Raw genomic sequence first — 15,263 nt, 5'->3', positions numbered from 1 at the left:
ATTTTGAAACGGTTCTTTCGGACCAACTGTTCAAAAGAACCGATTCACTAAAATGAAATGAGCAAATCACATGGCGACCTCTGTGCTGTTTCCGTTGTTCGGGAAAAGGATTTCGTGTGAACTGTTTCACATGAATAGTTCCGTTGTGAATGTTTGTGCGACGCAGTCGCGTTATGAACGTCTATATATTTTGTATATTTTAAAACGGATTATTCTGCACGGTGTACGTTATACAGAATTATAATTTTAAAATTCATTTTCCTCTGTGAACAGAAACAAGGCCAAGAAATGACGCTGTTTACGTTGTTTCCATCCACACAAGTGAAGGTAATTTCTTATTATGTAATTGAATTAATAAATAATATATAAACATAATAAAGCATTAACGCGTTTATTCATCTCTTGATGACGACTATCAGTTATATTCGAGTAGTTTGCTTTAATTGAACACATCTTCTGTTCCTCGAGGGTGCGTTGTTGTTTATTTGTTTATCAGATCAAATGAAACACGAACCTTCGCGCAGGAGGTCCACATTTGTTTAATAAAAACACTTTTTCTTTTCCCCAACAAAACATGTTCTCATAATATTTAGCGCACTGGATTAATTGCTTTATGTCCTTTAAGTTAACAGACAAAAACACCCAGCTCTTTCAATCTCAAGTCTGGTATTCCAAAACCCTGTTAATCACATTTGGAACTCATTGGTGATGCAGAACATTCGTGTTGCCCTGAGAGACGGAAACACTTCATGGTCCTGATGCTGTAATAGAGTTTATCCCTCACTGACTAATGTCCTGTGGAGTTTGACCCAAATATGGACCAACAAACGGCTGGATGTGATTCAGAACAACTCAAGCATGAGGAAAATAATGCAGCAAATACACTGGAAGGTAAAATACAACAATACTTTAAAAACCATATGTTTAATTAATTATATATTACATATGTAAGACATAGTCCTTTGGCATGAATGGGTCCCTGGGATATTTGGTTTTGATTGGTCAGTTGCTAGATTAACATCCTTTATGTCACTCTGTGTCTCTTCCTTACAAAATGAAATAATCACAATTCAGATCAATGTTTCGTGTGTATTATTTGTATATAATAAATAATACACACTAAGTCAGTCATTACTGCAAACTAAACCAAGAGAGGGTGATCCTTGAAAGAGTTTGTTTTGCGATAATGACAGGCTGACAATATTATTCCACTTATATATGGTATGAATTTGTCTTGTTTTACAGCTTTGACAGCTCACAGACAATAAGAAGTGTATTATTTTTTGTTTTTGTTTTAGCTTCGTCTCAGTTGAAGGGGATGGATATGCCTATTCAAACGAGAAGCAAGAAAAGTGTAACCAAAAAACGGAAAGCATCAACAAAAAAGGGGAAAAAATGTGCTACCATTACCCGAGACAAGTTTCCGTCTAATGGTAAATATAATAAATGCGATGCTGTAATTAAAATAATTAGATACGCAGGTCTGACTTATGCCATCTTTCTGTTTAGTAGGACATGTTGCAGAGGGCACCGAACACATGTTTCGCACCCACATCTGCTCTGAATGCAGACGCTGCTTCAAGACTCGCTCCCATTTGATAGAACATATGCGTATTCACTTTCCTGACCCCAATCTGCAATGTCCCACCTGCAAACACTATTTCACCAGCAAGAGTAAGCTGCGCGTCCACATGCTGAGAGAGACGGGACAGAAACTGCACCGGTGTCATCTATGTGAGTATGGATCGGTGGAGCGTAACTCTCTGCGACGACACCTCGCCGGTGTGCATGGGCATCAAGAAGATGATGCTCCCAGTGGAGAGCTCTTTAAATGCCCAACTTGCCAAAAGACTTTCAGTCAGAGTCAGGCATTAAAGAGCCATATGAAGTCTCACAATAAAACACAAGATGGTCAGCCATTACCTTGTTTCCATAAAGGCTGCTCATTTCAATGTAGAGAAAAGAAAAAGCTTCTAAAGCATGTGTTAGATGCTCACCAAATTGAAGCCGTAGAGTGCCGTCATCACGCCTGTGGGGCTTTCTTCGGGAGCATTGAAGACATGGAGAAACATTTGCGCACACATCAGGCTTATCACTGCCCCCATTGTGACTTCTCATGCTCAAATAAGAGCCTTTATCAGCAGCACAAAAGGCAAGGACATCCAGGGAATCAAGAACTGAACTGTAGCTTCTGCCCTTTCACAACCCTCAACCCTGTAGAGTTCGATCAACATGTTGGTCACTTTCATGCCAGTGAGAAAACCCACCACTGTGAGCAGTGCAGCTTTGTAACGGCTCACAAAAGAGTTCTGAAAAGACACATGCTGATGCACACTGGTAAGATATTCAGTTGCTCTACTTAGTTCTTATAAGCGATTATAGGTATAGTTCACTCAAGAATGAAAATTTGGTCATCGTTTATTAAGTCTTATTATTTCAACCTCGTATTATTTCCTTTTTCATGAAAAAAAAATCTAAATTGGAACCTGATTGATTTATACTGATTTTATTTAAACAATCTGTGTGATATTTTCAAAGTATTCTGAAGTCATACAATAGCTCTGTGTGAGGAACCAAATTAAATAGGTGTCTTTCCCTCTGCTGTAATTATCAAATTTCATACAGTACACAACAGTATAGTTTAGCTGCAGCAAACGTGAAGGAATAAGTCTACTTCGACTACTTTTATGATACTTTTATTGTGTATTTTTTCCTTTAGTATAAATCATCTGCTTTCATTCTGTGGAAGAGAGCAGGTTGGACATTTCACACAAGAAAAGAAAATTATATAGGGCTTGAAATGACACAAGAGTGAGAATGTGGACACAATTTAGTTTTTTGAATGAACTATTCCTTCAAAATGACTCATTGGCCATTGGTAGACAGATAACGTTTGTATTTACAGGTGAAAAGCCCCACAAATGTACTCTGTGTGACTTCAGATGTCGCGATGAAACTTATCTTTCAAAGCACATGCTGACACACTCTGATGACAAACAGCACATGTGCTCAGAATGTGGATATGTTACGAAATGGAAACACTACCTCAGTGTCCATATGCGTAAGCATGCAGGAGATCTAAGGTATGTACCTTGATTGAAATCAAAATATGATAATAAAAAGAAACACATCTGTTTACTGACCTGCCTCACACCTGTCTCAGGTACAAATGTAATCAGTGTCCATATCGTTGCCATCGCATCGACCAGCTGAACAGCCATAAACTCCGTCACCAGGAAAAATCCTTGATCTGTGAGGTGTGTGCGTACTCCTGCAAGAGAAAGACTGAATTGCGCAGCCATATGCAGCTCAAGCACTCCACAAAGGCAGATCCTCAAACTCCTGTTTACCAGTGCACGTTTTGCCCTTACACAACAAAGTACCGCCAAGCGCTGCATAGCCACGAGAACTGCAGGCACACCCAGACACGCGTTTTCCGCTGCGCATTGTGCCGCTACACCACATTTAGCAACACCGGCCTTTTCCTGCATAAAAAGAAATCCCATGGATATGTGCCTGGAGATGTGGGGTGGCTTGAGAAATATGCACAGAAAGAAAAAGAGCAAAGCTCTGTGGATTTGACGCATAACTTTTTCTCCAAAACCACAGCACCTCAGACCTCAAATTCAGAATATAGGGAAGAAACAGTTAATGCAAAAGTTTCTAATAGGACTATAGATGACTCAAAAGATATGTCCGTGAATGAGAATGAAGCAATATCAGCCACTATTGGAGGAACTGAGGAAATTACTTTAGTACAGCAGGCCAGTTTTGATATTGAATCTGCAAGAGAAGAGGCAAGTAATCTTTCTGAAGGAGATCCAAATAATGAAGAACAGTGTGGCTCCCCACGTTTTACTTCCCAAACTAGTCAGAGTAGCACACAAATGGTACTTGCCGAGACAGTAAATATACACGACACAGCATTTGAAGGCCATTCTGAATCTCACACATTGCAAACAGTCCACCAGAACTTCCCACAACCATCAGCTGATGATGATGATGACAATGCAGCTTACTTTGAGGATCAAAGTGACTCTGAAGAGTTGCCACCATTGACAGAAACTGAAAGGAACAGGGAGGGACTCCATCAGGAGAAATGTGTAGAGGCCTCGGCTTCTGAGACTCGTTTGCATGTCATGAGAAAACAGGATAAAGACCAGGCTGAAGCCCTTGTACTAGAGGGCAGGGTGCAGATGCTTGTCGTCCAGACACGGGATAATATGTATCAGTGTAGCCGCTGCTCCTATGTGACCAGAAAGCATGCAGCATTAATCCGGCACTGCAAGTCGTCCTGCCAGGTCATGAAGGCAGGACTACGCTGCCAGGACTGTGGTATGCAGTTTAAACAGCAGCGTTCTTTGAACACCCACCTCCGGAAGTGTCGGTCACTGCTGAGGCACAGAAAGAAGTCTGTTTTCACTAGCACTGTAGGTAAATCAGGGAGTTGTGAAGGTAGTTCAGGGAGTGATGCATCTATGCAAGTACAGAGTACAACTCTTAAATCCCTAACAATGCATCCTGAACCGGTTGAAGTCAATGATTCTACAGATTCAAGAGTACAAGATGATGGTGACTCACATCCTGAACTTGTTGAAGTCAATGACTCTACAGATTCAAGAGTACAAGATGATGGTGACTCACCGTCTCCTATTATAGCTGTTGCAGTAAATGAGACTGATTCCCTGACAAGCACAAATAAAGGAGGGCAGGCGATTGTGAGGAGTAAAAACAAGATGGCAGAAAAGGAGGCATTGGTAAATGATGAGATTTTGGGATATATTGAAGATGATGGTAGGTATAGTTGCAGAAAATGTCCTTTCTCATCTGTTAGGAAAGTCACAATAGGTCGGCATTGTGCAACATGCAGTGGAAGCACCAATAAGGTAGATTTGGCTGAGATGGGAGAGCAGTTTGAGCAAGAAGATAATCCTAGTGATTCAGAACATGATCAGGAGCAAGACGGGGCAAATGACTCAGAAAGGGATTCAGTAGAAGAAGAGAGACCCCAAGACCCCAAACCTCGTTTCTCATGTCCCAAATGTCCTTTTCTCTGCCACCAAAAGAGAGCTCTAGCAAGTCATCAGATAAAGGGCTGTTTAAAACCAGGTGAAACACAGTGTCCACAGTGTTCATTTGTTGCCAAATCGGAAAAATCTCTCAATCATCATATCCTAGGTCATAAGAAAGAGAAGAAGGTTTCTAGAGGTAAAATATCTGGCAACCTACGGTGCAATCTTTGCTCATTCACCTGCAAGCAAGAGCGCTGCCTGACACAGCATGTTGCTGTGAAGCATGAGGGAGTCCGTCCTCACCAATGCCGCTTCTGTTCATTTAGCACAATCCGTCGCTATCGACTTGAGGCCCATGAGTCCATGCACACAGGTGTTGGGAGGCATTGCTGTGATCTCTGTGGCCAAACTTTCGGCACCACATCTAGACTACGCTTGCACCATCAACGCATTCATGACAAACAGGCAACGCACTTCTGTTCACTTTGTGACTACAGAGCTTATAACCTCAATGACATCAACCGCCACAACTTGAGCTGCCACACTGGTGATCTTAGCTACCATTGCAGCCAATGCAATGCACGTTTCGTCTCTGATGTTGCCCTTAGGCAACATTCCAACCGAGCACATCCAGATGCTAACAGCTTGTCTTGCACCCAATGTAGCTTCACCTGTGGTTGCCAGGCTGCTCTCAAAACACATATCCAGCATGAACATTCTGAAATCAAGACGAAAGATCCTCAAAATGGTCCAGAAAAACAAAGCAAGATGTCCATCAGCCATCAGTGCTCAGTCTGTTCCTTTAGTACCCATAAAAGACTCCTTCTGGTCCAGCATATGTCAGATGAGCATGAAGATGGACCAGCAGAGAAGAAAACTCTTAAGTGTGATGTCTGTGGTTTCTCTTGCACCCACCAAGTGGTGTTTGACCAGCATGTGCGGTCACACGGAGGAACTTGCCTCTTTAAGTGCACTGAATGCGAGTTTTCCACCAGAAACAAACAGAAGATCACCTGGCACATTCGAATCCATACGGGAGAGAAACCTTACCGGTGTGAGAAGTGCAATTATGCATGTGCTGATCCTTCAAGACTGAAGGTATGAAGAGCTGTTATCCAAGATAGTGATTAAAGGTTTGGGTATTTAGTTTTTACTATCCATTTCTTTTGGTGTTTCCAATTTAATTGCGCTCTCTTCATTTTAGTATCACATGAGGATTCACATGGAGGAACGCAAGTATCTCTGCCCAGAATGTGGCTACAAATGCAAATGGGTAAACCAGCTGAAGTATCACATGACAAAACATACAGGTAGCTATGTGCTATAGTTTAACTTATTATCATTGTAAACTGCTTGCACACCTTGATGTTTATTCTTCTTTTCAACAGGTGCCAAACCTTATGCATGTGAGGACTGCGAGTACCGCACCAACCGTGCCGATGCCCTGCGCATCCACCGGGAGACACGTCACCGAGACGTGCGTTCCTTTATATGCGAGAAGTGCGGAAAGGCTTTCAAGACACGCTTCCTCCTCAAGACACACCAGAGAAAGCACAGTGAGGAGCGACCTTATGTGTGCTCCATATGCCAAAGAGCGTTCCGCTGGCCTGCGGGTCTCCGCCATCATTATCTGTCCCACACAAATAAGCTGCCATTTTACTGCCTCCACTGTCCCTACAGGGCAAAACAGAAATTTCAGGTTGTAAAGCACCTTCAGAGACATCACCCAGACTTGCCTGTTCAAGATGGTGTGGGTAAAGACCAAGAGGCCTCTATGAGTACACAAAAGACCTGGATTAGGGAAGCGGAAGAGAGACAAGAGGATGGGCAAACTGCTTTAGAGCACATGCAAACAGCAGGGGATATGTAGCTGTGCTTCTGTATACATCTCAATTGACATTTCTTTGTCCTATGAAAGTATTCCATGTAATTAAAATCAAAACCCTCATTCAAACCACACTGAATAAATATTTTTACGATATAATTATTAATGTTTACTCCTTTAAAAGGCATTTTTCAAAGAAATTTTTTTTAGCTGCAAATGTACAGTACATACATAATGGAAATAAAAGTCATTTACTTTGAACACTTGCTTTCAGGTTATTTATAAAAGGCATTATAAAATGCTCAGTTCCTTTAAATCAGAGAATGTACAACATTAACGATCCATTCTGCCTTGATCGTATAACGTTCAAAAATAAAAACAGTACATTTAGTATTGCATAGGTAAACAACTAAAAATAAAATGTGCTTTTACCAGAAAAGCGTTTCTGCAACATTCTACTAACACTATGCAATTATAGAGATATAAATAATAAATAATGCCAGTTGCTATACCTTTTTTTTTAAATGCAAGTACTAGTTATTAATATTTTATTTTGCTCAAATAATTACCAGCATTTGTATTGTTTTTGATCACTGCACAGGATAAAATGTTTTCTCTATGTTTTAAAAGCAAACTACAGATTTGTCTGAAAAATATTAGCCCCTCAAAACAAGTTTCAAGCATTGTGAATAAAACTCCTGTAATTGTGAAATTACAGCTGTGTGATTTTGATATGAACATAGATGGAGGATGGATGGATACTCGTTCCGTCTTTGGACAACAGATGAACATGACGATATCCTGTAAAAAGAAGCTTTTTGTTATTTGCAAGGAGGCAATTTTCAATGGCTTAAGAGTACATGCACAAAAACACTGGGTCTCATTCACTAATAATAATACTAGTCTTATGTGAGTCAAATTGATTTTCACACTAAATTTGCACAAAAAAGGGTCCATGTTCACAAATTTGTTCTTACCCCTCGTTCTAATGTTGAGTAATCCAGTTTATTCTAAATGAGTGATGGTTCTAACTTTTATCTTACATTAAGAAAAAAAAAAGTAAAATACAAAGTGCAGAGTAAATGGTAAATAAGGATTTCTGTGTGGAAAAATTTACACAGGCAGTGTTTGCTTGGTTAGTGAATAAGACCCTGTTTTTTTTTGTTGTTTTTTTTACTGTTTTTCAATATAGGACTACCTGGTTGAATACAGGTAAAAGGTAGGGTGTATTGCCCTATGAAGTCGTTCCTTGATGTTGTATCATAGTCTTCAACTACAAAACGCACCAGTGCTAGCTCAGGAGTGTGGATTGTGAACTGTAAGCTTTCGTTCCAGCGAGGGTTGAATCCTGTCCAGATGAAAAAATTTGAAAAATCACTGCAGCAGCAGCAGGACTTAAATATGATTCCTATGGTTTGTAAAATTATGGAAACTTGTCATCTTAACAGGTAATGTCTGTTTCCACATTATTAAAGTTACATGTGTATGCATGTGAACGTGCACAGTTTCCATTTATCTCTCTTGTAGTGATTTGGCAACACTACAGACCAATTCATTCTTACTTCCTCACCATTGTTGTCAATGTATTTAGTCTCCTGTTTAGCTTGATCCAAAGGTACGCCATGAATTTCTACCCTTACCAGGGGGTCTACAATGGACCAATCTTTTTGCTTTACTTTAGGAAGCTGTTGTCCACTAATAACCTAAAAAAATTATGAAAACAAAAAGAATCAACAAATGAAAACTCAAAATAAACTTGCAGAGGGAACGTGAATATTGTTTAATACCTTAACAGAGAACAGTAGAGGGTGGTGATCTTCATGTCCCTCTGGATTTTCAGGATCAAAGAGTCTCTCCTTTTTGCGAAGGATCTCAGGTTTTAGGATGTAGCCACTGCATCCATTCTGAGTAAACAACCCATCATTTAGATCCATTTCCATCCCTGCTGTCTGGAAGTTTAATGCCACTATTAATCAGAAACATAGTAAAGTAAATACAACACATTAGATGTTTCCCTGCTTCTCTTTACATAGAGCGTTTTTATGTCTTCCATGCTCACATTTTTTCACCTGGTAGAATTGACATAATGATGTGCCAGTATAATTTCTACCATACTAACCAATCTGGCATCCCATGTTCCACATGTCTACTGGACAGTAATTTGATGAATCCGTTCTCATTCCACTTGGATACACTCTTGTCAGCTGCCTGGTGTTATGAAGCACAAAATCTGAACCTGAAAGACAAAAATTAGAATGAATAATATAAAAATGTAATTATTCTAACATAATGGTACAAGTTAGATTTAATTTTTTTTTTTACATATTTTATATAGAAAGGAAAAATACAGGTTTGGAACAATATGAGGTTGAATATATTCAGACTATCCATCTAAAAACAATTTCTAACCTGCTTCCTTTGAATATTTACGGGCTTTAGACTCGGAGAATGATGACATCTCATGAGGATTAGCAGACATGCGGGAATGCTCAAAGCTGTGGAAATGTACGCTCTTACAGAACATTAGGTCTGAGAGCTCCTTGCATAGATTATGCTTCGATTTCTACACAGGGCAAAAGTGCACATTCAAAAACAATGTTGAACAAGTGAGTGGAAAATACTGAGACCTTTTCCTCAGTTTCTCTGTTTCCACTGGTACCTTGCCATCTGTTGAAGGACTCTCTGATGCCAGAATGTCCTTATTCATTTCTGCTGCCTCATCCTCATCGCTGACTTCACCTGTGGGGCTCTCGGACTCCTTTTCAATCTTCTTTCCTTTCAACAAGATTTTTCTCTTTAGTGCCTGAAAGAAATGAGGGAACAACTATTGTTAAAAAATACATTATTATATAATATATAATTCAAACAATATATACAGAATAATTGAAAATGTAATGATATTTTTATGAAAAACACTATATATATATATATATATATATATATATATATATATATATATATATATATATATATATATATATATATATATATATATAAACACTATGTGAAAATAAAGAGAGACAGTCTGATGTGAAAATGCTTCTACTTTGCACATTTCTAATTGATTAAAAAAATGAATTTTCATTACAAATTATATAATCTTTTTAACAATCTGAGGAAGCTGAAGAATTTGCATTGCAAAATCTTTCGGTCCCACTTTATATTAGGTGGCCTTAACTACTATGTACTTACATAAAAAATAAGTACAATGTACTTACTGTGTTCATATTGTATTGTAAAACACTTTTGCTGCTATTGAGGTGGGATAGGGGTAAGGTTAGGGAGAGGGTTGGAGGTATGGGTAAGTTTAAGGGTGGGTTAAGGTGTAAAGTATGGGTCAACAGTGTAATTATAAATGTAATTACAGAAATTAAATACAGATGTAATTACATGTAGGTTTTCTTCAAATATAAGTACAATGTAAAAACATGTATGTACACAATAAGTACATTGTAATAAATTATTAATTAAAATGTAAGTACATAGTAGTTAAGGCCACTTAATATAAAGTGGGTCCAATCTTTCTTTTTATTTTGAGACTTAAATGAGAAAATACCACACTCAATATGGTCTCAGTCTTTTGGACCCCGCAGTATTGACAGATATTTTAAAAATCAATCCTATAAAAGTTGATATGAACCTGACGTCTTCATATGTGAGTGAGTGACCATTAATAGTTAATGAAGTGCCCATTGCAGTACTATGACTATAAAATAGAATATATTAAGATCCATGGAAGTCATCCATGTTTTTTAAAAAGAAGTCATTAGGAGCAGTTAAGTTAAGTGCACCACTGTCTACAAGGCATTGAACAGCTCACCTCTGGGGATGGCAGTTCGCTGGAGACTCCCTCTACTGTGTTCGTCAGTAGCATATCACCCAGAATGTCTCTGAAATATCGAGCCATGACTTCCTGTTGCTCTACGCTGCAGTGGTTTTCAATGGACACGATGAGTGGATACTCAGATGCCTAGAAGTAACATTAATACAGATTATTATGTATCCATGTAAATAATTAATATTAACATCAACAACAATATTATATAACAATAGTATTAATATCAATAATGTGAACAACAAAGTAAATCATTATTAACAGATATTCATAATGATATTTGATACATAGATCACCTTGAAGGCATAATTTGCAATAGTAGTAATCACATCTTTGAGGAGAATCTTCGATGTCAGTGTGTGTCCATGATAAACCACCGGCTCTCCGTTCGATCCATTCCAGCAGTCCACCTCTACACACCTGCAGCCTCGTTTCAGTGCCCTTAACAACAAATAAACCACCACTGTCATGAACACAAAGAACAAAGTGCAATGCATTCAACTAGGCCAAAGATGCCCAAAACCAGGACCCAAGGGCCAAAGTTGGGTTGTGGTGACCTTTGATTCGGCCTGCCATTCCATACCACAAGAGGAAGGAAAACTGAAACATGCAATCTTCATTTCTAATGTACGCTTTGTTTTTGTTATTTCAATTTGTGTTACATTGTTTAAAAGTGTATTTGGGCATCACAGAACTAGGCGGTTTCAAACACAGAAACACCATTATACATGTATGAGAGATGCTACTTATTATCACATGACCATAAATAAGCAGAACTCACTGGATGTAGGCCTCTACACTGCTTGGTCCTTTTAGCTGGTCTTCCATCAGATAAGTGTTGTGTGATGAGGAGATGTAATAGTGGGCCAACGGTTGACTCATGTCCTGAAAAAGGCTCTGCCGTTCTGGATTGAAGATGGATCCCTCACGAGACATCAGGTACATTAAGAACCCATCGACTGACATCGAGTGATTCTTTCTGGCTGTACAAGAAGCCAATGTAAGCATATTGTCCTGTTCAATCTTCAGTCTTAAATGACTGTCATGAGTAAAGGACCACTGTTGCCCATGCAGTGATCTAGATTTACTGCTCAACTACTCCATTATTAAAAGAGCATCCAAATAGGCAAACAAATCATTTTTCAGTTACATCTTTAACCCTGAACCCTTGCATGATCACAAGTGTCTACAATTTACTGCTCAGTCTAAAAATGTTTTCAGAAAGAAAATATTATTTTAAAAATAAATGAATTAAGCTATATAAACACTATATTAAGCTAACTTCAAGCAAAGCAAAAGTCAAAAAGCCGAAGTTCAGCTAAATATATATATAAAAATAACAAAAATGATAAAAGAAGAGTGTATAGTGGTTGACGGTGGATCATTACCTGTGTCTGAAGGCTCATAGCGATCAATCAGCTGAAGGGCATGTTCATGACTACCCTCCCGCTCTAGCTGCTCCTCTCTCAGGAACTCCTCCAGATCACACTGGGACAGACTCTGCCCATCACTGGAATGGTAATGGAATAAGTCCAGCACCTCTGTTCTCTCTGTAAGCATTTTGTAGAACTCCACAAACTCCTGGCCCTCCAGGGTTCCTGACTCAGACTTGTCTGCCGTCTGTGAGGAAATTTTAACAAAAGACAATGAGGTTCAACATGGTGTACATTTATGATGCAAAATCACATAAGTGTCACATAATCACCATAAAAAGACAGCATGCATGTTCTTCATTCATGTTCACGTTCATCATTTTCAGTAATTTTTTTGCCTCCTTAAAATTTATTCTGCCATCCTTGTTTAGATCTGCTTTCAGAAACCAGTCTGAGATCCATCTGAGCGGAATGGTTTAGGTTGATAATTTAAGTTGACAGTGCACAGCTGGACTTCATTAACCTCTCTCTCTCTCTCTCTCTCTCTATCTACCTACCTATCTGTCTGTCCTTCTATCGTTCCATCCATCTATTCATCCACAATCTATCTGTAGGTCCATTCATCCATCCCTCCATCCATCTATCTATGCCTCAACATGCACCAAACAAAAGTACAAAAGTAAAATAAATAAATAAATAAATAAATATTTTCACATGTAGTTCTGTTTAGCTACTTCAAAAGCAAGGATACTGGTCAAGTTTGGTGCTCTCGTCCATGTTCTCCATGTTGTCCATTAGGGCTCTGATGCCCCGAATCCAGGCCTGAGCTTCTTTCGCTGAATCAGCCACCAGGTCCAGGTTTCCCCTACGGCCGCGAAACACCAGAGTGAAACAGCGGTCAGCAGGAAACTCATCTGCCACATTGAGGAGCGCTTCGGACTGATGTCCCTCACGAACAGCCTCCACATCACTGATGGAGACTGAAAAACAAATTTAAAGACAACATTAACTTTGCTTTTAAGCTTTTTTTGGTTCAGAGTCCTTCTTCTCAAAGTTTTTAAAGAACTCAAACTATTTTTTGAAAAGGCAAGCTACATTTTTACTAATACTTCATGTTTTACTATTGTTCATAGTGAACTAAAGGAGCTCTTAATTTCATTGGAAGCTGAAGATGTTCATCACCCCATGGTGAAAAGGTAAAGATGATGGGTGTCAAACAAAAAGCCACCCACTGGTACCCATAGCTTCACCCATTTGTAGCCAGCAAAACAAATGAACTGAATGAGCTCATGAATATTACTTAAGGCACATTTCCAATGCATGGTAATCTAAGTAATATACATATTAAATGAATCCCCGGATTTACAATTTTCCTTATGTCTAATCTACTACCTTGACATGTCTACTTTTATTCGTCCACTAATGTATACCTTTTGGATTTATTTCCAAATTACATTTAAGTGAAACCAATAACTGCTGATATGTACAAGACCATTATTTTATATGCAATAGCTATTAGATTTCTCATATATAATCCTGTTTGTGTGTTTTAGTAATTTTTAGCCCATCTTGGATTAATTATACAATTAAAACTAGACCTAAACTAACAAGATTACTGAAGCATTTAAACCATAATAAATACTGAAAATCTCAACTCAGTGCGGACGTACAGGTAGAATAAGATTTTATTGCCCAGCTAGATTTATATGCGACAGTCTTGCAGTCTTCCTGGAGTTTGTAGTGCCTCGGACGCTTCCACGTACGAGACTTCACCTTGCGCAGAAACATGCCTGCCTTCATGGCTTCAAGGTTTTGATGACCCTGTTCACCTGCCAGAGAACGGAAAAATGGCCATCAGCAATATTCAGAAACACTAAGCTTATTTGAACAACAAACACACATGATGACTTACAGCATGTTTGAGGTGACTCCATTTTCCAATATTTCACCTTTTCTGCAGACACAAATGAACATTATTGTATAACCATCTCACCAGCAATTCTAATTTCAGGTCCTTATTTCGGTAACATGCCTATAATGACTTAAAAGAAAGAGGGCTGAATCAAATAGCTCAATGTGTAAATCTCTTTATTCTGTACATACACGTACATTATATATTTAGTCCCGTTCAGCCACTGACATCTTGTGTCTTAGGTGTTGCTGATGGGACTCCTTATGCACTATGATGAAACAGGATCTAATAAGCTATTTTGTCAAAGAAACCACAGACATGTTAAATGAAATATAGAAATAGGCTGACTCCATCACCATTGTGCCCTATTTTACAAAGGGAAGACAACTTTCTAGTGAATTACTCCAAAGGAAAACATGTTCATTCAAGCAAAAGTGAAGCCGTGTAGTCAGGCGAGTCATGAGTCATGGCTAAATATGTCTCTGAGATCCTTACGATAACATAATTATGTTCTGTTATAGCCCAAGGGGATAAAGTAGAATCTAATTTAGCTCTCTCCTGCCATTATTGAATTTTAAATAAGTGGATATTGAATATCATTACCACACTTCACTTTAATTTGAACCTTAAATGAGGCCATTATAATTTTATTATTAGTGCAAATGAAGACCATATTATGCTCTAATGTGAGCAACTAATAACAGTAAATGCTGACAAAGTAATGTAAACACACAGCAAAAAGAGATGGGAGGGGGTGCAGACAGATGAAGCAAACAGAAAGAGAAAAAGTGAATAAACAGAACTCACCGGACGTCTGATGAACTGACATCTAGTGGGACGGAAAGAGTTAAACGGGCTGCTTGCGAACACAGAGCCACAGTCTGGTCTACGTCCACATGATGCATATCTTCCTTCACCCCCTCCTCTGTCTCGTTCCTTCCTAGACACTCCCACTTTTCCTTTTGTCCTGCCTTTTTAAGAAGACAAGACGTATAAAATAACATTATTCATTACAATTCTGCATTAAATACAGAATTAGAAACAGTCTATATTATATTTAAAAAAAATGAATTCTAAACAATTTTACACCATATACAATATAAAAGTCTACATATTACACAGTTTTATAAATAGAATTATAAATAGAGAGATTGATGCACAGTCTTGAGGGATTCTTCCTTGACAGTATGTTTCCAGAATGTCAGAATTATAAACCCAATTAGACAGCCAAGAATGGTGAAGTCTTTACCAAGCACAACCTATATTTACATTTATATTTACATAAATTCATTTGGCAGCAGTGACT

The 15,263-nt window shown here is 38.5% G+C and overlaps 2 protein-coding genes across 6 annotated transcripts; one reads left to right on the top strand and one right to left on the bottom strand.

Moving 5' to 3' along the window:
* The first annotated feature begins 64 nt into the window (after positions 1–64).
* On the top strand, positions 65–7,098 carry znf142 (zinc finger protein 142). Of its 5 annotated transcripts, XM_052606524.1 has the most exons (9): positions 92–327; positions 626–891; positions 1,299–1,433; positions 1,510–2,337; positions 2,906–3,083; positions 3,164–4,581; positions 4,645–6,110; positions 6,217–6,322; positions 6,401–7,098. In XM_052606524.1, exons 2-9 carry the CDS (start codon positions 816–818, stop codon positions 6,880–6,882), a joined length of 4,689 nt encoding a protein of 1,562 aa, XP_052462484.1. In that variant the 5' UTR covers positions 92–327; positions 626–815; the 3' UTR covers positions 6,883–7,098. The 5 variants fall into 5 exon arrangements, with proteins under 5 accessions (XP_052462479.1, XP_052462483.1, XP_052462484.1 ...); XM_052606519.1 differs by having other exon boundaries at positions 65–327; positions 3,164–6,110; XM_052606523.1 differs by having other exon boundaries at positions 91–327; positions 1,513–2,337; positions 3,164–6,110.
* A 137-nt stretch (positions 7,099–7,235) lies between these two features.
* Positions 7,236–14,911, bottom strand: LOC128020018 (1-phosphatidylinositol 4,5-bisphosphate phosphodiesterase delta-4-like). Its single transcript, XM_052606525.1, has 16 exons — positions 14,765–14,911; positions 13,958–13,999; positions 13,716–13,874; positions 12,797–13,025; positions 12,378–12,507; positions 12,061–12,292; positions 11,454–11,655; positions 10,969–11,113; positions 10,658–10,807; positions 9,497–9,640; positions 9,247–9,400; positions 8,957–9,073; positions 8,625–8,803; positions 8,408–8,540; positions 8,036–8,185; positions 7,236–7,638 (listed from the first exon to the last, which is right to left on the bottom strand). The coding sequence occupies exons 1-16, from the start codon at positions 14,784–14,786 to the stop codon at positions 7,550–7,552; spliced, it is 2,277 nt and encodes a 758-aa protein (XP_052462485.1). The 5' UTR covers positions 14,787–14,911; the 3' UTR covers positions 7,236–7,549.
* Between the last annotated feature and the right edge of the window lie 352 nt (positions 14,912–15,263).

This window comes from Carassius gibelio, chromosome A9 (genome assembly GCF_023724105.1).
Source record: "Carassius gibelio isolate Cgi1373 ecotype wild population from Czech Republic chromosome A9, carGib1.2-hapl.c, whole genome shotgun sequence".
In the NCBI taxonomy this organism is placed as follows: Eukaryota; Metazoa; Chordata; class Actinopteri; order Cypriniformes; family Cyprinidae; genus Carassius; species Carassius gibelio.
The sequence above is the reverse complement of the archived record's forward strand: the minus strand, read 5'-3'. Positions and strand labels throughout refer to the sequence as shown.